A 26,476-nucleotide genomic window follows, 5' to 3' on the forward strand; every position below is an offset into this window, starting at 1 on the left:
CTTGGTGTTTTGGCTGTTTGGACTTTTTTTCTGCTTTTTATGATCTGTAAGTAGTCTTTGGCTTTTGGCATTCTCTTTTGTGGAGTTTTAACAATATGTTCTAGAAGTGAGTTTTTGTAATTATTTATAACTCCAAAGACTGAGTCAATAGTCTGTCATTCTGGTTTTGCTTATTTGTTTGGGGGTTTTTGTTCTTTGGGGTTTTTTGGGGGTTTTTTTAACCCTATACATAAAATAAAGATGTATATGGAAAAAATGCTTCATAAGCTTTTAAGAGTTGCTCTGAGTTGTCACCATTTAAGGAACACCTTCTAGGTGTTGTAGGCTTCACAATGGCAAATGAAGTTCCAATATTTGAGTTGCAATCTAAGCAGTGCTGTGATTATTCTGAATAATGATGTTTAGAGTATAGTGCTGTTTTGAGTACCTTCAGATTAGTGCAGAAAAGTGCTTGATGTATCAAGCGAGGCTATTGCAAAGGATAAAAAGGGATCTCTGCTTTTCTGCAAAGAGCTGCCTGCAGCAATTGTGAAGGAAATAGTGGCAAATAATGACATAAAGGTCATTTTATTGAAAATAAGCTGCATAGAATTTGGTATAGATGTCATACCTTTCCTGAGGCTTTGTGCATCTATGAGTTACAGAGGCTACAACAGAATTATTTTCACAGGTTATCTTTCTTCACTAACTGTACTTGTTAACCCAAAACATACTGGTTTTCATCTTATTCAGCATCTCTCCTCATCTTATTGTATTAACGTAACAAAACTTACATGCTAAACCAAATTTTCAGGCAGGTGATAAATGTCATACTTTCATACTTTCTTGGTTCTCTCCCACTTAGCTTAAAAATAAGTAACATGCCTATTCTCAAGTATGAATACAGACAAGGGGAGGAAAATTTAGTGTTTCTCTTAAAAAGATTATTTTACCATTTTCCATAGAGTAGCCTTTGAGTACACAGAACTCTCCAATATTTGTTTGATAAAGTATATTTTTGTCATTACAGACTGTAACTAGCAATCCCTCCTGCTTTCATACAACTTCAAATTTATCCATTGAAAAAAACAAACAAACAAACAACAAAAACACAGCAAAAGAAAAACCCATACAGGAAAGGGCTAGTTACAAGTGGGAGTTCAGGTAGCTACAAGCTACTTTGGTTTGGACCTCATCTTTTAGCATTTTTCCTAAATGGTGACCAATTAAATCATAGAGTAATTTACTAGTGAAAACAAGTTAAAACAGACCAACCCTTATACTTGTATTATGTCTTCTGCTTTACCAGCAAATGGTGAGTCCTTGTCCATTGTTTATTTTGGCTCTAGGCTAAAGGTTTAACACCACCACCAGATTCCAGCCAAAGTCCTCCTTTACTAGGAAATAATGAAGTAATATTTTCTTAGTGTTTCTGGATTAGTACAAGATCCAGCTGTCAAAGAACACTGATTTTGTTCTGTTTAGATTTTTGGCTAAAGGATAGATCTAAACCTCAGTACAGATGACAGCTAATCTCTGTCATCAGTATGCTTTATTTTTACTGCTTTTCTATGTGTCTTGGAGTACACGTAGCCTGAGAGTAGCAAAAAAAGCACTTTCTTTTACTGGCTTTACACATGGAAAGAGTAGATTTCCTTACCAGGGTAGATACAGTTACTTAAGCAACTACATAGTCTTTCCTTGCCAAAGTAGTATCACTGTTGTGTTTGGGATTAAGTTCAGTGTACAGGGCTTACATTAGGGATGATGTTTCTTTAGCCTCTTGAAAGAAAGACACCTTCTTCCCAGACTTCAAGTTACTAATGTAAACAGCTTCAGCAGGTACTTCCTCAAGTGCCCTGTCCTATATTTATGGCAAGCTAATAGGGGGATTGGCCCTTAACAGCTCCCTGGCAAATGACTACATACTTCTAAATAATTACAAACTAAAAGCTGGACATTTGCTAATGAGAGCTTGAGTAGCATCAGCAAAGCTTAAGGTATTTATACCTGTTAAATATTTTAGTTAGACTGCTTTGGAGCTCCTTTTTTTTAATTGCTCAAGAGTTTAGGGAAGACAAATGCATGACAACTTTTTATTTTTGTATCAAGTGCAACATTGCAAGGAACAGATAAAACTCAGTTTACTAGTCCCATAGTATACAGAACTGAAAAACGCATTCTGCCATGCTGCAGGCACTGTGCGTAAGAACCTGGTCAAAATTTCAGTGCAATTGTGACTGGAAGAGCAAAGCAGTGCTATTACTGTTACAATTGTATGCATTCCAGTGTCATTAATACATCTATGGTAAAGCAGAATGGCTACCACTCCAGTGTATGAGCAATCCCATGAATTAGATTTTACATCTAAAACAGCAAGCAAAGGAATCAATGCTAATCACCTTAATGAGGTGAAGTAACAAACCCAGTTTAAAGAATATGTTGAGCCAATTGATCAAAACAGAAGAAATTTTAAGCTGAAAATACCTGGTTTTATCTAGTAAGGAGAATTGGAAATTGGGCAGTAATAGGTGGCCCAAGGATTCTGCTTCCTAGCTTTTGCTCAGTCTTCATCTGTAGCACTGCAGAGGCCTTCAGCCAAGAAGTTTTTCCTCAAGCTACTAGCAAGTGTAACTGACCACCATCTATACCTTTCTAGCTGTTAGTTCTGGAATAAGTCCTTGCATCACCACTGTTTGAGACAGGCTCTTCTACTGAAGGTAGGTATCTAGTTTCTTCTTGATGTTGTCAAAGGAATCCACTCCCATATAGTCAGCTTGGCCCTGTTCCCACCGTTCCTTGCGTTCTTCTGAAGATTCAGTGGATAATAATGGTGATACTGACACGTGGGACACTGCCTCTGTAACTTCTGCCTAAAAGGAAAGGCAGAGTTAAAATATAGAAATACTTTGTAAAGCTAAAGCGAGCAACAGGCCATAGAATGGGACAACAAAGTAAATATTATCATGCACAGTAGCAAGCATTGCCAATGGGTAGGGATTGTGCAGCCTTCCTAGAAAAATAACAAAGCAGAGTTACAGAAGTTGGCAAGGGAAAAAGAAAAAAAAAAAAAGTAAAGTTTAAGTTCTTCATACCTCTCTACAGAAGCCACAAGAGAAAGCCAGAGTATAGACCAAGCCCGATAGCTGCAAATAGTTTGTTAGAAAGATGCAAGATTACCAAGAGAAGCACATCTTAAGAGATCAGTAACTGCTCTTAGAAAGGCTGAGAACTTAAACTGGTCCATGTACTAAGACTAAGAAGTCTGCAGCCAGATGCAGGCTACTAAACTACAAACTCTGTGTATGAGAACTAGAATTAGAAGCATTCCTTTAATGTTAATAAGTACTGGCATTCATCACTGCCTGTTGATATAAGTATTGATTCTCAAGTTATCCTAGGCTTACCTAAATGTGATTCACCATGCAAGATCTGTATGTACATATCTGCATGCTGAACTGAGGTTCTTCTGCTTGAGAACCTTATTAGCTGCAACACATTAAGAGTTAGGCCATTCTCTGTACACATTAAAGAAGTAACCACATCCAAGAAGTTACCAGTGAAAGACCTGGTGCAACATTAACAAGGTACATAGTTTGTTTTAGGCAAGCATACAGCTATGTCCAAGACCTGTCTAGCATGCTTCTCTTTTGTAGTATTATTAATTCCAAGCTTAAAAGGAGAAAACTAAAATACCCTGCATCCCACAAACTAAACCACACCCATGCTATGAGATGGACAGAGGGAAGGGAAATTGATGCAATGGTAAATAACCTGTCATCCACACTTATGTATGGATATACAAGATTACTAAAGAACATACCATATTTACTCCTGTAGTAATATCTTTAACAATTCCGTGCTGTTCTAGTAATGGTAAAACATCGGCTATGTAGGTATCCCACCACATGTTGAGGAATTCTGGGTGAACTATTTTAGGGTCGTCCATGTTGCCCTTTATGCTTTTTGTTCTGGAGTCATATGTATAGTTCCATGGCTTTGTACTTCCCAGGAAATGCACTACCTTAGTATTTGCACCAAACCTGTTGGGCAGAAAAAAAGTTTACGAGTCAGTTTATACACGTGTATAGAAAATGAGTTTTGACTGGCAGACATAACTTTTTTTAACCTGCTATGTCTGTATTTTTCCAGAAAACAGAAATATTAATATTTTTAGGAGGCTAAATGCTAAATGATCAAACTGCCAGTGCCTATTAGGACTGAAAGCATTGCAATACAATAGAAAAAATGCAAACTGAATTCTACATTACACTAGTCAGAATACAACCAAAACCTAATGGTCTGGGCTATTTAAATACTTACAGACAACTCACGTCTTTAGGATGATGTCCATAGCTCGGGAGAGAGCAGTCACAAGCAGCCGTTGCAATCGGAACTGGTTTTAAAAGTGAAAAAGATTCTACTCCAAAGTCAGCAAGCCAGAGAGTTAAGCATTACAAGTATTATGTGGAGAAGGGTTAGTGTTTAGAGTTACCCTTTCAGTTTATAGCCCTGTAGAAATGGATCATTGGGTGGCTGTGCTGCAAGGAGACCATGTCCCTGCAAAATCATAACTTTGTGTAACCAAGGCATTTTAGAAGACTCCTGACCTGGGTGCAGTGGGGTCTTGCTAGACAGCCCTTACTTCCTAAATAACCTTAGGGCAGCCATGGGTGGATTTGGTGGTGGGTTATTTTCATTTCTTTTTGAAACTATTTAAACTCCATTTTCACTGTGGACTTCCATCTTTGTCCCAACTGTTATCAGTATGTTGTTCTATATTAAAAGTATAGATGAGATGCACCTCTTCTTAAGTAAAGAACTTAAGACTGAAAGAGACAACATTCATGTCATTCTCCTACAGTTCCAGAACTTGGTTTCAGCTTGATCCAGCTTTGTGACCATGCAATACTGGTCTTTCTGCTAACAAGGACTATCTCACCTAGTTCAGTTTGTATCATATTAGGCTTTCTTGTTGACATAACATGACTGAAACGGAGAGTAACATGAAGTAGCTTGCCTAACATTTTATTAAGCAGATGCTGGTCATTTTGACCAGGACTCAGACATTAGACTTTTATGTATGGAGACGATATAGGTGTATTTCAAAAGCCATAGAATATTCAAACCAAGTCTGCATTTGGATGGGGTTATGGGCTTCATATTGTTTTAAGGCTCCTGACTGTATTTCAATGTTCATGTTTAATGTGTTGAATACAACTGATCTTTGCAGAGTAAAGACTTGTGTGTGCATGAAAGGCCAAATACTTGCATTAACTGCAGGAAAAACAAATGTCTTCAAGAGATCAGTTACTGGACTTTAACTTCAAACCCCAAAAGTCAAGATTTAGCATAAGGGGACCACCTTAGTTTTATTAGCTGTCACAGTACTAAACAATCCAAGTTTTCTTCTTCAGCATCTTAGGCTGTTGCTGTTCTGAAGAAACTTACTGTTCAAAAATCAAGGGAAGTTAAGCTAGAAAATAGAATGCATAAGAAGTATCATGTGACATTTGTTGCAAAGGGTGAAGTGTCCTCTTGGTATCCTGTCCACTTACAGTCAGAACAAGAGATGCCAAGCTTCTACAATGTTTTTAGCCTCTGCTTTCTAGGTACTTTCTGGACCTGCAATACTTTATTTTGATATTAAGCTCAACTGTTAGGAAGCTTTATGTCCACACTGGCCTCAGCAACTAATCTGTCTTTCCACATCTCCCAGAAAAGTCCTTCATCAATGTTTTGAAGTTAGAGAGCATTTGTCATGAATTGGCATTTTCCTTTGGAAAAAGGATTACTGAGACTGCTGTGAAATCTAGTCTCGCTGTACAAAGCTGCAAAAAACTTAGCTATTGCTGTCAGTAGGTTTAAATTTCACTATATTCCAACTGGTGATTATCAGGAGCATAGCTGCTGATCTAACCAAGGGAACTTGTTCCACCTATTGAGCAGGGAATGTTACTTACAAGGGCTGCATTTCCAGCATTCTATTTTTGAAGGTCTGATGAATTCAGTCGAGTAAGCTATTTGATCAATTAAAGAGAAATTTTGTCAGGAGCTCCTCAGATCCAATTAGTCTTTCTTGGCAACAAAGTAATTTGTAAAATTAAGGTCATGTGACTAACAGCCAGCCATGGAAGGAGAGCCCACTCTACAATAGACGTTAGCTTATCCAATGCTATCCAGCTACTTAGTCATTCTGAGGCTTGCATATATTTCTTTAAATAAGTGTTCCACTTTCAGCATGACAAGATTCCAAACAGTATTCTGATCACAAGACATAGTTTGATCTTGAGCCAGCAAGCCCTGCTTTGCCAGCTTTAGACACTAGAAACCTGATGTCATTCAGAGATCAGATTGTTTTTATGCACTTAGCACTTTCCCTTGCCCCCAACTTCTGTAGCTCATAATAGATAAAGAGTTTCTGTGTAACGCTTCAGTTTCCCTTCTTCCCCCCCCGCCCCCTTTCTCCTGGATTGTTAAAACAGTCAACAACCCTGCCTCTGACATACAGTTTACTCACATGCCAAACTAGTACTGCTAGCTAGGGAGGCTACAACTTTTGTCACAGAGGAAACACGCAATGATTTATGGTTGGCTGTATTCTTTCTTTCATCTTGCTGTTACTTAAGGAACTGACAGTGGTCTAGAAGGACCATTAGGAGAGAATTCTAGCTTGAATTTGACATTCAAACACTTATTTGAATGGTATAGGTTGACTAGATGAAACTGTAACTACTGGTTGTCAAATACCCTAAATAATTGGAGAGAAGAAATGGCAAGTTATCTAAGTGGGAAGGATACCACCAGCGACATGCTGAAGTTCAGCTCAAGTTGATTGAAGAGCATACTGCCATTGATTAGAACTGTACTAGCCTGTATCCAAATACTGGAAGAGTGTTTCCTTTTGCAAGTGACCTGTCAAAGGTGCTTACTCTAAATCAATTTCAGCGTTTCACCAGGGGTGAATGGTTTAAGCTACAGATACAGCTGTCTCTCTGTGTTTATCTTGAGATGATTAATTTGACTTTCATCAATTCAACCTTTTTTTTAAGAGAAAAAACAGTGATATTTTGAGTGACAGGAACAGTCTCCTTCTAGAAAACCTGTGAAAGCTCACATCATGCCTGCTCATTCTGTTACAAGAAATTAGTTTATGTATGCTCTGAAAGTCTTCTTGAAGTTTTCAACTTACGCTTTAAATGCTGGAAGGTAGGAATATACAGAAGTGCTGCTCAAATTATATATAAACGGTAGATGTTTGCTCATGTCTGTTGTTGCCCAGCTGCTGAAGAAGGTGTTTAATAACCCCTGATCTGCACCTAAAAGAGAAAGCATTAATAGGCTACGAGCATCAGACAGCTGTTCAAGGATCTTTTTCAGTCACCTTACTAAGTAAGGGTTGGTAATGCAGTTATCATGTCCTGTAGAAGTCTGGCACAGAGTACTACAGTTCTATTTGTGAACAACCCTGTAAACCTTGCAGCCTCTAAATATTCCAAAAATGCAGAGAGAATGAAATAGTGTGATGGGGATACTTTTGTTAAAAGATAGGAAGCTGCTCACAAACTCTGCCATTCAGTTTCTTTTACACCTTAAATTCAATCTGTATAAGGCAGCAAAAAAACTCCCACAATAAAACAGTTTAACTGAGCACTGGTCAGCTTCAGGAAAACTGCAGCTCAGAAGATGAAATGGCAACAACTAGTTTTATTAATTATGCTTACAAATGCATGAAACCAACATAATCTCACTGACAGAGTTAGCAGTGGCCTGTTAGACCTGCAGTCCCAGATGCACCTACCTCCACACTGATCTGATAAGAAAAGCACATGTAATTATGGTGACAACTCTAGTAAAACTCCATTACATTCCTTAACAGACAATAGGTGTTTCTAGTTCTGTAGTAAAAAGCTCCTGACTAACCACTAAATGAGGATAGCAATCTGTGCTCAGAGGAGGTCAGCTCTTAGTTTGCAGGTAGTTAGTTGTTACAAGGTTAAGTGAGTCTGAAGTTGTTTGGTATCTCAGTAGTAGATTAGCTAAAAAAATAAATATAGCCTTCGGACCAGAGCAGACTAGACTAGTTTATAAGCAGCAAATGAGAAGTAAAAACCTATTTATCTATATCCATTCATTCTTTATCACAATGAATATGATTAGTCTTTAAATGGTGATTCCTCTTATCGAGGAGATTGAAGGGAGTCCTCCAACTTTCACTTGCTGTATTCTTTCACAGCATTCACAAATAGCATTACTAAAGAGTAGATAAATGGATAGCTTAAGTTAGTAGGCAATGTTTCATTTCAATCTTGAGTTTTCTCAAGCACTCAGTCTCTGCTGACTCAGGAAAAGGTTTTTATTGGCCTATGATTCGATTTAGGGCAGCATTAAGGTTTATACCATCAGTGCTGTTTGAGCAGAATTTGTTTTCTGCAGCTGAAGTATCTAGAGGCTGGGCATAAACTTAGATGTACAGACAGTACACTGACAAATATAAATTCTAGGTATCCTGTTACAGCTGTCAGCATACATGCAGATTGCAGAGTGAGAAACAGCCTGGAGACTCAGTCTAGTAATTTCAAACCTCTGACTTGCCTCTCAATCCATAAAGGAAGGAAAGCACTTTTGGAGAACTTGTATCCATCATAAAAGAACCTAAGGGGCAGCAACAGTGTACTTAACTTACCCTACAGGACTTGCTCTTGCTTGGATTGTTTTATGTACTTGACTTTTTTTTTTCAGATTACATGCATTTGTGCCAAAGCAGACAATGAAAGCAGCATTTAGCTGTCCTAATTCAGACTTCAGCAGGAGGGTTGTTTATATATAAACAGGATCTCAGACATAAGGTGAAAAATCAGGCAGTGCTTATATTAACTATATAGTTACAGATACATATGAAGGTACAATACAGCAAGACTGTAAAAGCAACTATTTTGGATCCCAGGCTAAAGAGCCAGAGGATTGTCTAAGCCATAGCAACATTCCTAAGGTAGCAGTACTACCAGATTTCTTCTGAAACCAAGCTTTTTTTTTTCCATCCACTACTTTTAGATGCTATCTAGAGTAGTTGCATGACATGCTCTTTATTATCTAGAAAGGTGAAATTTAGACAGACACAGTAGATGTCTATATAAGTAGCCATCATTCTGCCATTTCTGGACAACATCACTACATAGGAGGCAGCTGTTTGCTGTTACATGCAAGAAATATTCTAGAAGGTTTTCCATTCCCTAGTTACTCCTACTGCAAAGAAGGAACTTACAGCTTGACTTCAACTACACATAGTTTGGTAGGTTAACTTTGCATCCCTCTGTCCTATTAAAAGCAGTGACCCTTCACAGGTTTCTCTTACTAAATTTCCTAGACCCTTTTATTACTCTCTAAGTTAATTTAATTTTCAAGTCCCTTTCTCCCTACCAAGTTCCCAAGCTAGGCAATAGCTTATACAGATGGTCTAGGTCTTCATGGTCTCATTCCTCACATCAGTGCTACCATTTAATAAAAACTAAGTAAATTTTGAAGCTGAAGTACAAATAACAGTTCAAGGAATTTGATACCTAAACAATTAACCCACTATTTTTGCTGTTAGGTGCTGCAACAGTTGCTTTGCATTTAAGACAGAAGCTTTACCATTGCGTGGCTTTAGCTTTCAAGTCAGAAAGCATATTGTAGTAGCAATTCTATTCATTTGGGGTTTTTTTGTTTGCTTGCTTTTGGGGGGGAGGGGGTTGGGGTTTTTTTCGGGGGAGGGTGTGGGAGGGGGTGACTGGGGTTTTTTTTTGTTTGGTTTTGGGGATTTTGTTTGTTTTAATGCAACAATTCAGAATTATGCTATAAATTTTCCCATAGTTGGTGATCAATTTGCACAGCAAGGTACAGACCTTTATTACACGACAGTACTCATTTTCATTAGGTGGCATTAAGCATGCGACTGACTAATGTTCTTTAGAAGGCCACACACAAGAGTCGTTACAGTAACAAGGATTATTCTGCAGACCAGGAGTGACATCTGGGTATTTTACTTTTCACAAAGTACTGAGAGGTAAATCAATGGGCTAGCTCATTACCTTCAATCCGAGAGTTCCATTTTATGGTCTTATTTACATAATTTTCTGTAGTTTTTTAATTTAGACTTTGTTTTGTACCACAGTAGTTAAATAAAGAAATTGACAGGAAACAGTGATAATCAGAAGCCTTTAACTATAGTCGTCTCCAAACAACATACTCATTTACTGTGACAGTGACAGATTTAGTAGACTTACAGGACAGCAGAACTGGGATTCTCAAGCTTAAACCTGGTACAGTGGCTGATCCCAAGTAACCTATAGTGGGAAGCAGCCAAGGCTACCACATGCACTTGATATCGGTAAAGAGAACTATTTTTTTTCTATAGCAGCTTAGTATGGAACATTCAAGCCTTGAGCATTAGGAATGTCTGAAGCGTAGTAGTGGAGTTTCATTTCTTGTTATATGATTCTACACCTTTTGGTCTGGAGGCCAAACTCAGTTTTTATTTCACAAAGTCTGAAAAAATTGACTACATATGGTAATGATAGCCTCTGAGAAGGATACAGTTTTTGCATAGTTGTGTTAAGAATTCTATCATATAGACTCCCCTTGAGATGTATGTAGTTACTGAGCCATCCCAACTACTGTCACCATTTTGGTGTACTTACACTGACATACAAATTAATACATACCATCAAAGCTGCCTTTCTCTGTGGCAAACTGTAACAGCTGACTGTATGTTTCAATGGAAGGTCGGTAAACAAAAACTCCTGAATTAAAACAGTCGGGCCAGCCTGGATCTGGTGCTGCAGACAGCTCTTCTCTCTCAAAAAGCTCATCTATATTTGACAAAACCTAATTGTAAAGGAGTTTAAAAAGATGCTTTTAGGTTAGGAATTGTGGTATCACATTTTAATGGATTTTAGCATCAACATTAAGACATGAATGAAAGTTCTTGTGTCAGTGTTCACCTTATGAAAGACAATACTTTACAGAAATAGTCCCCACAGACTTCATTACAGTTAAATTTAGTTTAAAAGGCACACACATTCTTACTGGCACTAGTCAATCTGGTAAAAGGTTTCTATTACCCCTATGCTTAAAAAACCCAAAAACAACCCACAGGAAAAAATCCAACAACCATGATACTAGGTCATGTGATACACCCTGATACACGGGACACAAGCACTTACCATTGTGTCTGCATCCATGAAAACACATTTTGAAAACTGTGTCAGTTCCCAGCAGTGAAGTTTTGTTAGTGTGACACCCAGCTCAGGTCTTTTCATTAACGCCAAGTGTGCTGAATCCCCACTATCCAAGACATTTACCAATATGACTTCATCAAAGACTTTTTCCAGCACTCTCCTGGGGAAGAGTCAATTGGCAAGATTTAGTTCTAGTGTTACTACAACAACAGACCACATGACAGATTCCGTAAAAGAAGTGGAATAGCAGGGAACCTGTCAACATTTCTTGTTGAAAAAGGGCAGGAGTTGACTGCATACGTTGGAACACACAAGTATACCTGTCTGCCACAAAGTTTGCAATGTACAAACTTTTGGGGAACAGAGAAGTCTCTTGGGTTTTTTTTTTCTTCCACAGAGTTTTAGTTGCCATTGCTATCAAGTCCAGTAAGTTACAGCTATGTAGAAGAAACTTTGTACAAAGGTTTTTTTTTTTTCCATCCAGATTCAGATTTAACAGTCTACTCTGAGCAGGCAGTTAAGAAATGGGAAGCTGTTAGACTAGCTTGAGCAGGACAGTAGCTACTGCTGAGACACAATTTTATGCAATACTTACAGTGTTCTGGATTTGTGACATCTAGGACATTTGAGACATCTGACTAGACCCAGTCGCTAAACCTTTCTTTATCCCATAAAATCTTTTCAAGATTGACTCAGTCATCGCTGTGGGTACAGAAATGTTTTGAGCCAGTATCGTATTCGCTAGAGAGTGACAAACTTTCAGGCAGTTTAGTGAAAATTTGTGCCAGATATCCTTTGCTTTACCATCAATAGAGCATTACCATTAGTTCAAGAGATTAAGGTGTTAAGGTCCTGCTTAAAACAGGAAACATCAGTAAAGTCTTACTGTTCTACAGCTATCTTGAATGCTCAGCAACTACCAGTACAATTTGCGTCACAGAGCTTGCAAATGAGTTTTGGAACTCTGCTTTGCAAGGCAGCCTTTGTACCGACAGTTCGGTGTGGACAGTGCTTCTGAACTTCAGGCATACTTTGCTAGTGGAGATAGGGCGAGAAATGCAAGTTCCAATTACACCACTAAGTACATAGGTATGACTAAGGGCATAGGACTAGCTGGCTTCCACTAGCACATGGGTACATTTAGGGCTCATCTTAAAAGAGCACACTCACCTAGTAGGCTGGAATGGATATTCCTATGTGCAACATCTTAATATTGATACGACTGTTTAGCTGCCAGGAGACTCCAGGGAGAGTCACTGCGTTTTTTTATTGAGTCACCTCTCTATTTTGTCTATATATTGATAACTCTTTTCAGAATTTCTTCCTCATGCAGAGAATCTTGACCCATCATGTGTAGTTCCCATAGTTACTGTTTCCTTGTTTGTCTTTTTTTTTTACCCTCTTACATGTGGAAAGAGAATCCAGTCCATACCACAGTGACACTATTCTAAGGAGGCTGCAGGAAGCCTGTTAACTTCATTTGATGTACTGTGGTGACCTCGTTAGAAGTCTCTGTTCAGCTGCTGATTTGACATACTCAGTGTAAAATTTGACATACTCATGGTAAAATTTGAAGTGTCTGCTAGATTTCAAGAGAGCTTGTGTTATATTATCTCGATGAGGAATACTTCTGCAAAACAAATAAATACCAATTCCCTGCTTCCACCTCCACATGCATACACACATAGCACTAACAAATGCACAGGCAGTATCACATTGTTGGATAATTCTAAGTAGGACTACAAAAGAGCAAAGATCCAGTGGAAATATCAGTATCAAGTCATGGTTTAGAGCTCTAACTGCAGACTATTTAACTGATCACAGGGAAGAAAAAAACCACACCAAAACACAAAGCTTCATGTTTGAAGAACTTACAGAACCCCAGATAGCATAGATAAATTAAGTTCTGCTGAAATGAGCTGTTAGCTTCCAGAGTTTTGAAAGGTTACTGTTGAGGAATTTAACTTTCATTTTACAACCTGCACATCAGCAGCAACTGTTGCAGTCTGAAGTATGTGAGTGACCTTACCTCATAAGATCTGAGACCTGAGGAGTTATGAGTGCAGTCAGCTTCCTTGTTGTTCTGTACTGTTGCAAGGATGAACCAAGTACCAGTGCTCCTTTCACATAGGAGTCATTTGTGGCTAGAGTCACAAAAGACTGATCTGGAAGAAATGAACTTGGTCGAGTTAGCATGATCCACTACTTTATTCTGAGAGACATACATTCTAAACCTAGTATTGTTATGTAATCACGCTGTGAGGCCTTTAAGATATGCCCTTTACTTCTGTGTATAGGGCCTTCCTATGTGACTCAATGAAGCAGATTACTCGCATACCTGTATTTGCTGTTGGTAACTTGACAAATGGCAAAATGCAGTAAAATGACCCACAAAAATCAAGACCGTTTCAAAAGAACAACAGTTCAAATTTGTCCACAGGTTAAATAAGTCACACCAAATGTAGAGACAGTCCCAAATTCTAAAGAGCCCTACTTTGGCCACTAATATGCAATTATGCAAAAAGTGTTTGGAGTCAGTAGACGTGCTTTTGGCCTAAAGTTAGTAGGGTTTTGTAGAGTTTCTCTAGGTTCAGCTCTCAACCCCAAAGCTAAAGCACATAAAACTTGCATTTCATTTCCAAATGAAAGTAAGTATTGAATTATATCTTAGACAACAGTTTTAAGTTTTGCTAGCTCAGGATTTTGCAGATGAGTTGTTCTGCAACCCATGATTGCAGCTCTGTCACAAGAATGCAAGATTTAAACGGCAAGTAACTAGTAATACAAAAAGCAATTTAAAACTTGCAGGAACAATTTTCGCTCTTTGAACAAAAAGAGGTACTATGATCTTCTGCTCCAGCTGTATCTTAAATACAGCTTAAGAGAGATGGTTTTGCCATATAGTCCTTATTAAAGTACTTCAATAAGTACTTCACCTTCTCTTTTTATACAAGCTTTGCATTCTTTCATGTTGTTTTAAATTGCCAGAGTGGGACTGACAAAAGCAAACAAGTACCTTATAGAAGTTTTTCAGTTCCCTGTTAACTATTTTTCATATAGACCTCCTTTCAAAGTTGTATCATTTTAGAAAGCATGCTCTTTTCTACCAACCCGTTTTTCACTCTATCAACAAAACAGTTTCTTCCAAAGAATTTCAAGAGCCAAATTTATTTTAGCAACTTTGATTTATTTTCTCTTTACAGAAGGTGTTAACTAGGTTAGAACAGAGTGAGAGTCCTGGGCACTTAAAGGCTTACTGTCAAGCCTAGTAGCAAGATTAAAATACCAACTCCTTTCAGAAAAATTGTTGTTTGCCTCAACTCTTCAGTTCTCGAGGCAGTCTTCGTCAATATCTTTTTAACTTAATACCCCCTCAACAGTCAACGACAGATAATCATATACCATAATTGCCTATAAACTCTGCAAACCTGGTCTGCAAGATCTCTAGACCAGCTACAAAACCTTCTATTTTGCTTAGCAGCAAAACCAACTAGTCCCAAGGGATTTAGATTATAGTGGTCAATCACAAAGATCAAAAAAGCTTCTATGATGCCAGGAATAAAGATATTTTCTTTCACTTTTAGCTGCCTATTTGTACTAGTTCATATTCAGCAAGTCTGCAGACCAACTTTATGTTTCTTTGAAAGGGCAAGTGTGTAACATTTTAAGTTGTATAAACATCCTCCTAATAGGACAGGGCTTTTCACTCGGTAATTTGCATGTTACTATTCAATACATGGAAGTCTGAAACTATACTCTCAGACAGCTCACTAAAAGTCCAGGGTAGACAACGTGGGATTGTGCCCAATATTCATCTGAACGTTGCTTGTTTTTTGGGTTTTTTTCCCCTAATGGTGTAAGACTAATTCTTAAAGTGACCTTGCCACTGAAAGACAGGTCTTTTCTTCACTGACCTGTTAGCAGATATACTTTTACTCTCTCTCATCTTCTTGAAACTGAATAGTCACACACAAAGGTTTTCAGAGAAATAAAGTCAATTTAATGATGGAGTAAAGGCTAAGAAGCCCCCTACTGCATCTCAGCTATAGGAGGAAACTTGACAACTGCACGACAGGAGGTGAATATTGCCAATCTGAAGACCATCTAAGTCAGCATAACTTTCCGAAGTTTTGAATAAACTACGTTCTATTCTATATCTAAAGTACATTCACAAGTACACGAGCCCACACTACAATTTGGGTAAGACCCATTGGTGCTTATTATGGAAGTTATATCTGCAAAGACTAGTCCATTCTACCTAAGCAACAGGTATTTCAGGTGTATGGGTCTCCTATCTCATCCTTTTCCCCTTCTCTGTAAACACAGAATCTTGCGTTTACACAGCAACCACTGTTAGGCCCAAAAGAGAATTAACTCTTGGTGACAGTATGTCTGTAAAACGACATAGAATGAGAGACAGCTTCCTAACTGACTTACCCAGACAAAACCATGCCACTTCAGAGACCTCTTTGGCTGCCCAGGTCACGGGCTGTAATATCTCTTTGCAATGTTTTGTACTAGCCCTTAAAAATCCACAAGCATCCTGGAAGTCTGAGCTAAAAGCGAGCTTTCATTTGATGGCATGCAGGAGGTTATTGGAGTGCTTGCCCCAGATCATTTAAAAATTCCCCTGGAAGATTTTTTGTAGGCATAGCCAGAGTTCACAGACGCTTGCCTTTCCTCCTATTCTCTGCGTTAGGTGCTAGTATATCTGACTTTTTTTTTGAGTACGGGATTCCTAGAGAGACAGGAGCATGTTATCAAGACATGCACTGGGGGGGGGCAGACTTCCTGCAGGCTTCCAGACCTGAAAATGAAACCGAATCTCCTGACTTCATGTGAAAATCGGGAGAAAAACAAAACAAAACAAATAACCGCAAAAAAAAAAAAAAAAACAACAACAAAATAAAAAAAAACAAACCCAACCAACCAACCAAAAAAAAACCCACAAAAAACCAAAAGAAACACGGAAGAAAAAAGCAACACGTTCGTGGAGAGCCGGTAAGGACCTACTCACTGCAAAGTATCAAAATCACAGAAATCACAAGCTCTCTCAGGCGTTTCAGGAGAGGGCTGCGTTTTCCCCTGTGAGCCATTGTAGCCCTACAAGTGGCATCTCCGACCCAGCCTGCTCCTCACCACGCCGGCTGCATCCCGTCCGTTAGGGGACGGAGCCTGAGGCAGAGCATCGAGATAGGCGCGGAGAGAGCCGACACCGTGCGCGTTCTCTCAAACCGCACAGTGAGGCCCGGCGGGACGGCTCCGACCCCCCCCGCGGGCAGCCCCTGCCCCCACCAGCCGGAGCACGCTCTCCGCCGGGACGGCCGCCTAAAAATAGGCGCAGCCGCCGCGACCGCTGGCCGGGAGCGCGTGGCTGCTCCGCGAGCGCGGCGCGCGGCCCGCGGCCCCCGCGAAGGGTGGTGCAAGCCGGGCGGGCGCACACTGACCTGCCATGGTGCCCGAGCGCAGGTCGGCTGCGGGAGACGCGACGGCCACGGTAGGGACCGCGCTGAAGCCGCTCCTTATATAGGGGCGGGGCCAGCAGAGGCACGTCCGTGGCAGCGGCAGGAGGCCCCGCCCTGAGGAATCCCCGCGACGCCGCGGGCGGAGCCTCCGCCATAGCCTCTTGCGGCGGCGGCACGTCACCCCCTCCTTCCGGGACCGGCACCGCGCCCTCTCCGGGAGGCCTCAAACCCCCCTGCCCACCCATTTCTGTGCCTCTCGGGTAAAGCGGAGCTTGGAAATGCTTCAAAATACTCCACTGCGCGAATAGAGGGTAGGATCGTGTCAGGGTGCTGTGGCTTAGGCTGGGAGCGGCGGTAGTATACGGGAGGAGCGTAGCTCCTGTGACCGCTAAGCCCTGCCGGAAGAAGGACTAAAACCGCTAGGAAGAGCCTGGCTCCGTCCTCTTGGCATTCTCCCTGCAGGTGTTAATACAGGTGTTTGAGATCCGCCGAGCTGCCTCTTCTCCAAGGCTGAACGGTCCCAGCTCTCTAAGCCTTTCCTTCTAGGAGAGATGCTTTATTTTCTGTCATCTTTGTGGCTCTTTGTTGCCCTCTCTCCAATGTGTTCGTGTCTTCCATACTGGGGAGCCCAGAACTCGGCACAGCCCTGCTGAGGTTTGGCCTCAGCAGTGCTGAGCAGAGGGCAGGGATCCCCCTGCCTCGACCTGCCTCCTGCAACCCAGGATACCATTCACCTTTTCAGCAAGGGCACTACAGCGTTTTTGGCCCGTGTTCAATTTTATGGCCCCAAGGATGCCCAGATCCTTTTCCGTTACCTTCCTCAAGACAATAAAATATAACTGCTTTTTGATCACAGAAAACGGAGGGAAGTCTGTTAGGACGGGGATTTCTTTCTGACTTGATATGGCAAATGAGCCATGAAAGGATTTAAAAAATAAACAAAATCTCAAATGCAAACTCATGAACAAAGAACACCCCAACTTCTGATTTCCCCGATACGGAAGATCATGTTTGAGCTGAGACAATTTTTGTAGATCTGTTTTGAAATCAAATGATGTCTAAAAATACCAAAATCAAGGAAGCATTCCTTGACCAACCACAAAAAAACAACCCCAACCCAAAATATGCATTTAGAGTATACCGTTAATTTATAATTCACGCATGGTATGCATAAAATTGTGCGTATCAGAATTTTAGGCAATGCTGGTAATGTTTTACATGTTTCTTACATGTAATTTAAAAAATTACTAATATTTTGCAGTATGGAACCCTTTTTCAGGTATCCGTGGCTTTGACAAACTTTCTCTATGATAGTATTAGGCAGGTTTGTGTCTGTCTCAGATGAAAGCTTTGAGAAATTTTTAGCCAGCGCATTTCAGCTGTGTCTAGCTTGTTGCTTTGCCAAGTTTTTGAGATAAAACAATAGAATAGCCACTGTTGGTGACTGCCCTCCCCCCTTCCCTTGGTTCCTTTGTGTTATGCTAGAATGGAGCAAAAGAGCATAATTCCTTCTGGTTTCCACATTAAACAATCAGGAAAAAAACCCCAAAACTAGTATTGCCATTATTCAGCTTGAAAGCATGACAGAGATGTGCCATGTCCACCCCTATGCTAACGCTTGTTTGCATATGCACGTTTGAGATTTTTCTGATGTTCGTGGTTGAACAGGCTGTAAATTTTATGGTTCCCTTGTGTGATTTTATTGCATGTACATCTGTGCCTTTATACTGACCGTTTACACTTTCTCCATAACCTGAAAAGTCACGGGAAGAACCTGAGAAACGGGTATCCCATTGGCTTCCAGTACAAATGGAAAAGATCATGTGACATGAGGATAGAAGCAAAAAAGCCCACAGAAAAGAGAAGAATGCTCAGGAAAAGCTCTCGCAAGATGAGGGCTAGGTTAGGAAAGCATCTAAGCTTAGGATAGGCTGAGCAAAAAAATTGAGGCTAGGCCTCAGTCTTTATGGAAGGGAATAAATTTAAGACTACATAAAAGATAAGTAAGATACGAGGATGGGAACTAACCAAGGAAACTGTTACTTGTCAGCACACAATAAGACTTGATAAAAACATAGGGAGAAGGAATAGATTTTGCTGGATAAAGAGACAGCATTCAGAAAGAATGGACTAAGCGCTGCATAGCAGCTCACTGGGTGAATACTGGAACACTGAACAAGGTGCACGTCCTATGGAAAATGATCCTGTCATCATGCAATTAAAAAATTCCATCACCACACATGCCACAGAAATCCAGTTACCCTTCTACATTATAGAACATCCTATTTTTAATGACTAATAGTATTTTAATGGGAACTTGTTTATAATGTAATTAAAAAAGCATTTGAAAACACCAAATACTAAGGGGTAGCTTTGAAATGTAGTTAAGATTTACACAGCAGTAACAGAAACTGCTACCCCTGTAACAAGACTGTTTAGTGTAAACTTCTAAAGTACATGATTAGCCACTTAAATTAATTACACTTAATAATTTGGAAAATGTGCACAGTGAGTCCAACCATTAAGTTAATAAAACATTTTAGAGAAGTTTTCAGAATTAAACATTATTTCTGCCACTGCAAAATCCAGGGGGAAAAATTTTAAAAAGCAATCCAGAAGAGTTGATTTGATGTATCCAGTCCAAATTTAAAGTACTGGAATTCAATTTTTACAACATCCAAATGGTAATCTGTCTGGTTAGGAAAGAGGCCTCAATGGTGTGAAATACATACATAGATTAAAAGAATGTAGCCTAATTTAAGACTGTATTGAGAGACTTGATTTCATTTTTGTCCAGCCATCTCTGTCTTGCCCTGAAGTTGTCACAAACTTCCCTGATGACAAAACCTGTTCTGGGTCATCCCCTCCTCTTTTTGAAGCCCTTCTCACCTTGACCTTACCGTAAATGTAGACTGAACAGTTACCGAGTACTTAAGAGTAGTCTGCATGGAATTTAAAAAATTGGCACAATTTTTTTCCAGTGCTAGGATTTCAGTGTAGCATAACTTACTCCAACAGGACTGAAAAGGCTTTCATGTTTCTATTTGTATAATCAAAATATTACATTGACACTCCCCATCCCAGAGCCAATTATAGTTTTGGCCATGTTTTCTTAAAAAAAAATCCACCTGCTACATAAATGTGATAGTCTTCTAAAAAGCTAGGCTCTTTAATTTGCTTGGTTCATGTTACTTAGCACATTGCAGCGAGCAGATGTTCAGTGGATCGAGGAATTCTTATAATTTTTGCTAGGTAGCCAGATAAAATAAACATTCCTATAAGCAGGGAAGTGACTAGGTCTCATATTCTCTTGTATTTTCTTTTGGGTCGATTCTCAGTGATCTGCAATGCAAACAAGCTACAGGCGAAGCTGTTCTCCTGGTTACATTATTAACTTGGCATCTATTAGGAAGAAGGTGAACCTTTATTTCTCCTTGGAGAAGTAGTTACCTCTCTCACCGGTCATTACGAGACTGTTAAAAAGTTCTAATGCTGAGACTCCTGCCGCTTTCTCACACTTAATGAAAATGTTTAATTATCACTGAAGAACACAGAGCCACGTACAACTGATTTATAAGCCTCCTTTCCTTTGGCAAATAGGCTAAGCAAGGCAGATGTCTGTGTGGTTTTCTCTTAACTTGCCCTTTGCTTCATCTTTGCCTGCTCCCCTTTTCTAGTGATTCTTTTGGGATGGGCCACAAGACTTACCGATCAGGACGTGTGGCTGAGACCAGGAAGTATGGGTTTGTTACCAGTTGCACTCATCATTTTCCATGGAGAGAGGTACAGGCAGGACAGCTATGCATTTATCTTTGTTTCCCTCTTTACCACTTGACTTGAAACAGTGAAACACTCTCTTGCTCTATATTTGTATAGAGAAGTCACAATTGTGCATCCAAATTCTAGCTGTATTCTACCTCAGTAGGTAACAATAACTCTCATAATTTCCTACCTTCACAGACCAGAGTTTTAAGCTCTCTCAAAACAGAAAAAATTCTACTATCTCACCTGAACAAGAATGTTCCTCCTTATTACAGGAAGTGCTAAAACTCTTAAGGCTTAAAAAAACAGCAGATGAAAAAAATTCCAGTTGATGCAAAGTTCTTGAGAAAAATCAGGATGATGTACCAGGAATGGCATTTATGATCAATATTAAGTGAATACAGTTACTCTCTTTTGAAAAACTTTAGTATCACCAAGATGAGATGCTTTAACCTCTTCCCTAACTAAAGACATATAATAGCATCAGGAATAGAATAGAATAGAATAGAAATAGAAATAGAATAGAATAGAATAGAATAGAATAGAATAGAATAGAATAGAATAGAATAGAATAGAATAGAATAGAATAGAATAGAATAGAACGGTTCATTTGGAAAGGATCAGCGTTGCTCATCTAGTTCCATTGCTTGACCACTTCAGGGCTGGTGTAACTTTTCTCTGAAAAATCCTTTTTCTGTTTCTCTGTTTTTGCTACATCTCTTCTGTATTTTTCTTTATATCCTTGGATTTCTCAGCCTCCTTTGGACTGAATTCTTTTGGGATCCTCCCTCGTGGGGGAGCTTTGCTTATCTCAGTTCTTATTATTCGAAGAAAACTCCCGAGCTCGTTAGAATCTTGTTTCTCGTGTTTATTAACAGGTGATCACAAAACTTAACAGGTCTCTTCAGGCTGGTTACACAAGGTTAATCTTTGCAGTCTGGTACATTTCTTTCTTCTGATGGTACAAACAAAGCCTTGCGGCACCCTTCGTGTCTGATACACAAAATGGCCCCGAACTACGCAGTTCTTTTATCCTTGTACCTATTTTTACCCAATTAACAGAAGACACGTATATTATTTTTCTTAATGACCCAATGACCCATCACCTCTGTGATGCACTGCGGCATTTTCTATCCAATCACTTACTATTACCCAAAAACCTCTAGGAGAAGAACATGAAGAAGAAAGAAGAAGGGACAAGAGACAACACCCTAAATCCTCCATCTTGTCTCCTGTTCTCTAAACTAACTTTTTCACCCAGTGATTTTAAAAAACTTTCTAATCTACACACTTACACTTTTAGCTTTTTTCATCTAACTTTAACATTTGTTTTCATGTATCACCATGAAAACATGCTCATGAATTTCATATTATATGAAATTCAGTGTTTTTCTAGATCTTATAACTAAGTATCAGAAACAAGGGCCCAAACTCTGTATTCCAGACTCCAACATCTAGAATAGAATAGAACGGTTCATTTGGAAAGGATCAGCGTTGCTCATCTAGTTCCATTGCTTGACCACTTCAGGGCTGGTTAAAGCACTGTTAAAGCATATTATTAAGGGCACAATCCAAATGCCTCTAAACACCGACATACCTGGGGCATCAACCATCCTGCAGGAAACCGGTTCCAATCTTTCACCACTCTCTCGGTAAAGAAATGCTTCCTAAAACTCTTTCATTTGAATCTCCCCTGGCCAAACTTTGAGCCATTAAGGCATTCTGTCTCCGGCTCCCAGGGAGAAGAGCCCAGCACCTTCCCCTCCACACCTCCTCCTCAGAAACCTGCAGGGAGCAATGAGGTTGTCCCTCAGCCTCCTCTTTGAACTAGACAAAGCTAGAGTCTTTGTGTAGGACTAGACTGTTACTATAGAGATCATGCACTGACAATAATGCTCATCAATTACAGTTGTCAAAAACCTATGTAAGCATTAATACCCCATTTCTGAGCATTTAACCATTACTACATTCATTTTTACTGGAGTGATCATAGGGCTCATTTAATTTAAATGGGCAGATATTTTGCAGTTTCTGCTAGCATGAAGCAACAGCAATGTCTCTTGGGAGGTCATTTTAATTGACCTCAAAGAAATTGTTTCAGCGTGACCCCATCAGTTTGGGCAACACTGGTCTTTCTTATATAGTTTCCTCAGGACTCCACAGAATCTCAGCAGTATAGATCTGTGGTGTAACAACTTCCACACCTGACCTCACTGACACCAGAGCTGAATGATGTGAACCTAGAGGTACACATTCCTGGGCTCACTGACCCAAGTGTGCCAGTGTGCTCAAGGGCTAATTAGCAAGGTCTTGTTTAAGTAGAGTTTTATCTTAGTATGTGTGTGTGTTTGCATTAGAAAAAGGTCATTAGACTAGGTTATAAGGTGATGATCAGAAATCCTTATCAAAACCGTCATATCACAAAATGGTCTGTAAGCAAGAAACCCCATCTCTGCTAAATCTGTTGTCAAAAGTGCTGAAGGACAGAGGTCTTGTCACAGTACTAAAAAAAACTTGGGCCAGGCATTAAAAATATATCTGGTGAACAGCTAAAGGAGTGCTGAGTCAGTCTTACGAGTACCTCAGTCATACTGTTTGTGTGCTGTAGTGCTGTAAATTTCACTTAAGAGATAAAGAATTATTTTTCTCTTGAAAGTCTGGAGAAAACAACTTCTTGCGCAGTCACGTTGGCTGTGCTGGGTGCATTTGCTATCTCAGGTGTATCAGTCCAAGGAAATGTCAACATGTTAAAAGGTTAATCCTTAATTTTACACTCTGTCATAGTTACAATAGGTGTCAAATACAGCTGCCTTGCAGTATATGCCGTATGAAATGGGTTTCTTAAAAACATTTTGTGACTATGTTAGGAAGCTGGACATAAGTAGTTTGACAATGCCTTCTCTTATTAATTGGTCCATGTGTATCAGGTGTGGCTCAATGATGATTTTCCAGCTGCCTAGTTCATACAGACCATAGGATTATTTATCCAATACAAACGTTGAAACAACACTCATGCTTTTCTCCCTGTACAGTCTGGTTATTTTTTCACTGTCTCTTATCAGGATTTTCATCAATGTTTCCCCACAGCTTCCAGATTGTTCACAATGCAGATGCAGCAGTTCTGTTCACTGGGCTGGGCAACAGCAATCATATTGCCCGTGCCCTGCATTCTTTACATTAGTTGCTCATAGGAAGATAAATTTAATAGCTAGTATTAACTGGGGATGGAAGGACACTTGTTTGGTTGTTTTCATGACTGACACAGTAAGAAGGCCTAAGCTCTGTTTGCTTTTTTCTGACACTTTTGCTAGTGGTTGTTTATATTTTGATGCAGCCTATTGCCTATGAAGATCAGTTTGGTATAGCAGTTTATACCATTATAGCTCTTGTGGGTGATACTTAAGATACAAAGCGGGTGGATTAGAGTGCATTTGGAACCTTTGAGTTTTTCAGTGTTATTTTTGTGGCTGAATTTATATTTTCCATGATTATTTAAATTTTTTAGAAGCCCTGAAGTGCTTCTGACTATAACATCTTGGGTATGAAGTGAACTTCACCGGTTAACTTGAACATTTTGTCAGCACTAAATCAAGGCTACAGAACTTTCTCGTTCTGTATTCTCCAGTATCTTCTGGAGAAGCGCTGCTTAAAGTGAAATTTTTAGTGTTTCAAGAAAAGTTTAAGGCATATTTTTTTGTTATTTAAGGGATCCCATATATTCTTCTAATAACCATTATCAAGGGATGTTCTGAATATTTTAGATCCTGTAGGGGTGAATGCTATGAAGTTTCTGGATTTTATTTCTGTATTCTCTATTATAAAAGGAATAAAAATTTTCTAGGTAGAAATTCCCAGCCCATATTTTTCTTCTATTTTGTTTTTTGGTTTTTTTTTTTTTTTTTTTTTAGCCTTTTAAAAACAGTTATAGTACAGAATTATTTGTGGCATTGCTTTAAAGAAAAAAAAAAAGAAATGTTTTTCCCCGCTTCCCACTTTGTACGTAAGTTGTATTTTTATTTCTTTAAAGGTTTCATGGGGATAATGGTCCAGCTGAGAGACCATTGAGTTTAGCTTGTAGTTATTAAGCACTTAACATTGATAAGGGTTATGTTCAAGAAGCCCATTTGGATAAAGCACAGAATCATTTATGTCAGTATATTTTGAGGGAAAGTATTTCCTTGAGAAAAAGCTACAGCAAAGAGTAAACATCTTTATGTAGCCAGTAACAATTACAAATAGCATAACAGAAAATGTTTTGGTTCCATTATCTTCTTCATCCCTGGCACATTTAATGTTTGTAACTTCACTTAAAAGAATGTGTTTCTTCTTTCTAGCATCTTAGGTTATATGTAGAGCTACTGGCACTATTATATGGAAACTTGTAATGACACCCTTTTGTGACTACTTGTATTAGAGATGACAGAGTTTCGTTCTGAAGTAATAGAAATTAAGGGAAAAGCACTTTCCTAATTTTCCTAATAATTACTATCTATACACTGTTTTTGTCTTGTACCGCATTTTAACTGCACTTGGAGAGTTAAGACAGATCAAAGCTTTGCGTTGGTCCAGACGAGAAGTGAAAGAGCAAAAGAGCAAGAAATGAAGTAGCAGCAGGAGTAGCAATGTGAGACATCTGTGATAGGTAAAAGGATTGGGAGATGTCAACTAGTTAGTAAGAGTGTTCTTATGCACTGCAGAGTCATGCTAGAGAATGTGGCCATTAAACTGTTAAGATGATAGACATGGACAGGACCATAAACTATATACTAAAGTAGGGGTGTTTCAGTTTTTAATCTAGCTTTTTATGAGCTGCTTATATTAAAAAATTCTGACAGGGAAATCTCTATAATTCTTGTTTTGTAACTGCTTATCACATCCTTCAAAGGCTTGTGCCCAACTCTATCTTCACAGCTAGTCATGACTGCTACATAGAGAGTTTTAGTACCACTTGCAGCGTCCGGGGGGAGCAAGCTGTGGAATTCCCCTTACTTCAGTGTGATATTGAAACCTGACCGTGGACAATACAGCCAGGACATAAGAAACAGAATGGACAGGTAGAGGTCTTTACTAGATCAGCTGGTTTAGTAGAAGAAAGTAGACCAAGTTAATGATGCAAACTACCTGTTTCTCTTCCCTAACACTATCTCCAGTGTAATCCCTGTACTAAATTCCCTTTTACTTCAATACTGTCCACTCTCTTTGCATTCAGAGATGATCTAGCTGATGTATACCTAGCTAAACTCTGAGCAATTACCTTCAAGTTGTATATAGCTCAGCTAATTTTATTTAGGTCTACCACCTCATTTTTGGACCCGATGAAGACCTCTGAATGTTTTTAAAAGCTTGTTTGTTTTGTTTTTTGGTGTTTTTTTTGGTTTGTTTTGGTTTTGGGTTTTTTTGTTTGTTTGTTTTGGGGTGGTTTTTTTGTTGGGTTTTTTGGGGGTTTTTTTGGTGGTTTGTTTTTTTTTTTTTGTGTGTGTGTGTGTTTTGTTTTTGTTTGGTTTTTTGCAACTACTAGTTTGATGCAGCATAATACCTCTTGTCCCAGCCCTATAAGTGTTCCAGGCCAGGTTGGATGGGGCCCTAAGCAACCTGTTTTAGTGGTTGACATCCCTGCCCAGGGTGGGAGCAAGGCAGGGATTGGAACCAGATGATTTTTCAGATCCCTTCTACCCAAGCCATTCTATGATTATCTGCAAATCTAATGATTAATTTTTGAGGGATGAGAATATGAATGAGGAAAACTTGAATACATACTGGATCCACCATACTGAAAAGAGCAGTGACATGAGTTTTACTGATTAAAGAGCTATTAACTCCATATAAGGAGGCAGGTTAGAAATGCTGATCTTCATAACCCCTAATATAGGAATATCTTACTCTGCACATCGTGAAGGCAGGAACATTTCCAGGGCCACGTAGCTTTTGCGACAGATCTCGGTATCACTTTCTGGTGTAAGTGCATTTCTCACCCTTTTGTTGTCTCCTTACGCATATTCACTGATACTTCGACCTTTGGCAGTTTGCTGGTGAGCTTAGTGGGATAGAAAC

At 39.3% G+C, this 26,476-nt stretch overlaps 1 protein-coding gene and 1 long non-coding RNA gene across 16 annotated transcripts in view; one reads left to right on the forward strand and one right to left on the reverse strand.

The window, feature by feature from the left end:
* Positions 1-551: 551 nt before the first annotated feature.
* GYG1 (glycogenin 1) lies at positions 552-17,079 on the reverse strand. Of its 15 annotated transcripts, none has more exons than XM_086844177.1 (9): positions 16,212-16,538; positions 15,636-16,005; positions 13,228-13,363; positions 11,184-11,358; positions 10,683-10,845; positions 7,172-7,298; positions 3,803-4,022; positions 3,075-3,125; positions 552-2,852 (listed from the first exon to the last, which is right to left on the reverse strand). In XM_086844177.1, the coding sequence occupies exons 3-9, from the start codon at positions 13,230-13,232 to the stop codon at positions 2,691-2,693; spliced, it is 903 nt and encodes a 300-aa protein (XP_086700303.1). In that variant the 5' UTR covers positions 13,233-13,363; positions 15,636-16,005; positions 16,212-16,538; the 3' UTR covers positions 552-2,690. The 15 variants fall into 15 exon arrangements, 14 of the variants coding, with proteins under 14 accessions (XP_086700303.1, XP_086700302.1, XP_086700298.1 ...); XM_086844176.1 differs by having other exon boundaries at positions 16,216-16,534; XM_086844172.1 differs by lacking the exons at positions 15,636-16,005; positions 16,212-16,538 and adding an exon at positions 16,646-17,079.
* LOC111944255 (uncharacterized) overlaps positions 16,840-26,476 on the forward strand; it is a 28,588-nt gene continuing 18,951 nt past the window's right edge. The window contains exon 1 of the long non-coding RNA XR_015274574.1: positions 16,840-16,974. This is a non-coding gene — a long non-coding RNA (uncharacterized LOC111944255). The remainder of the gene's footprint in view (positions 16,975-26,476) is intronic.

This window comes from Cyanistes caeruleus, chromosome 10 (assembly GCF_971803275.1).
Source record: "Cyanistes caeruleus chromosome 10, bCyaCae1.hap1.1, whole genome shotgun sequence".
In the NCBI taxonomy this organism is placed as follows: domain Eukaryota; kingdom Metazoa; phylum Chordata; class Aves; order Passeriformes; family Paridae; genus Cyanistes; species Cyanistes caeruleus.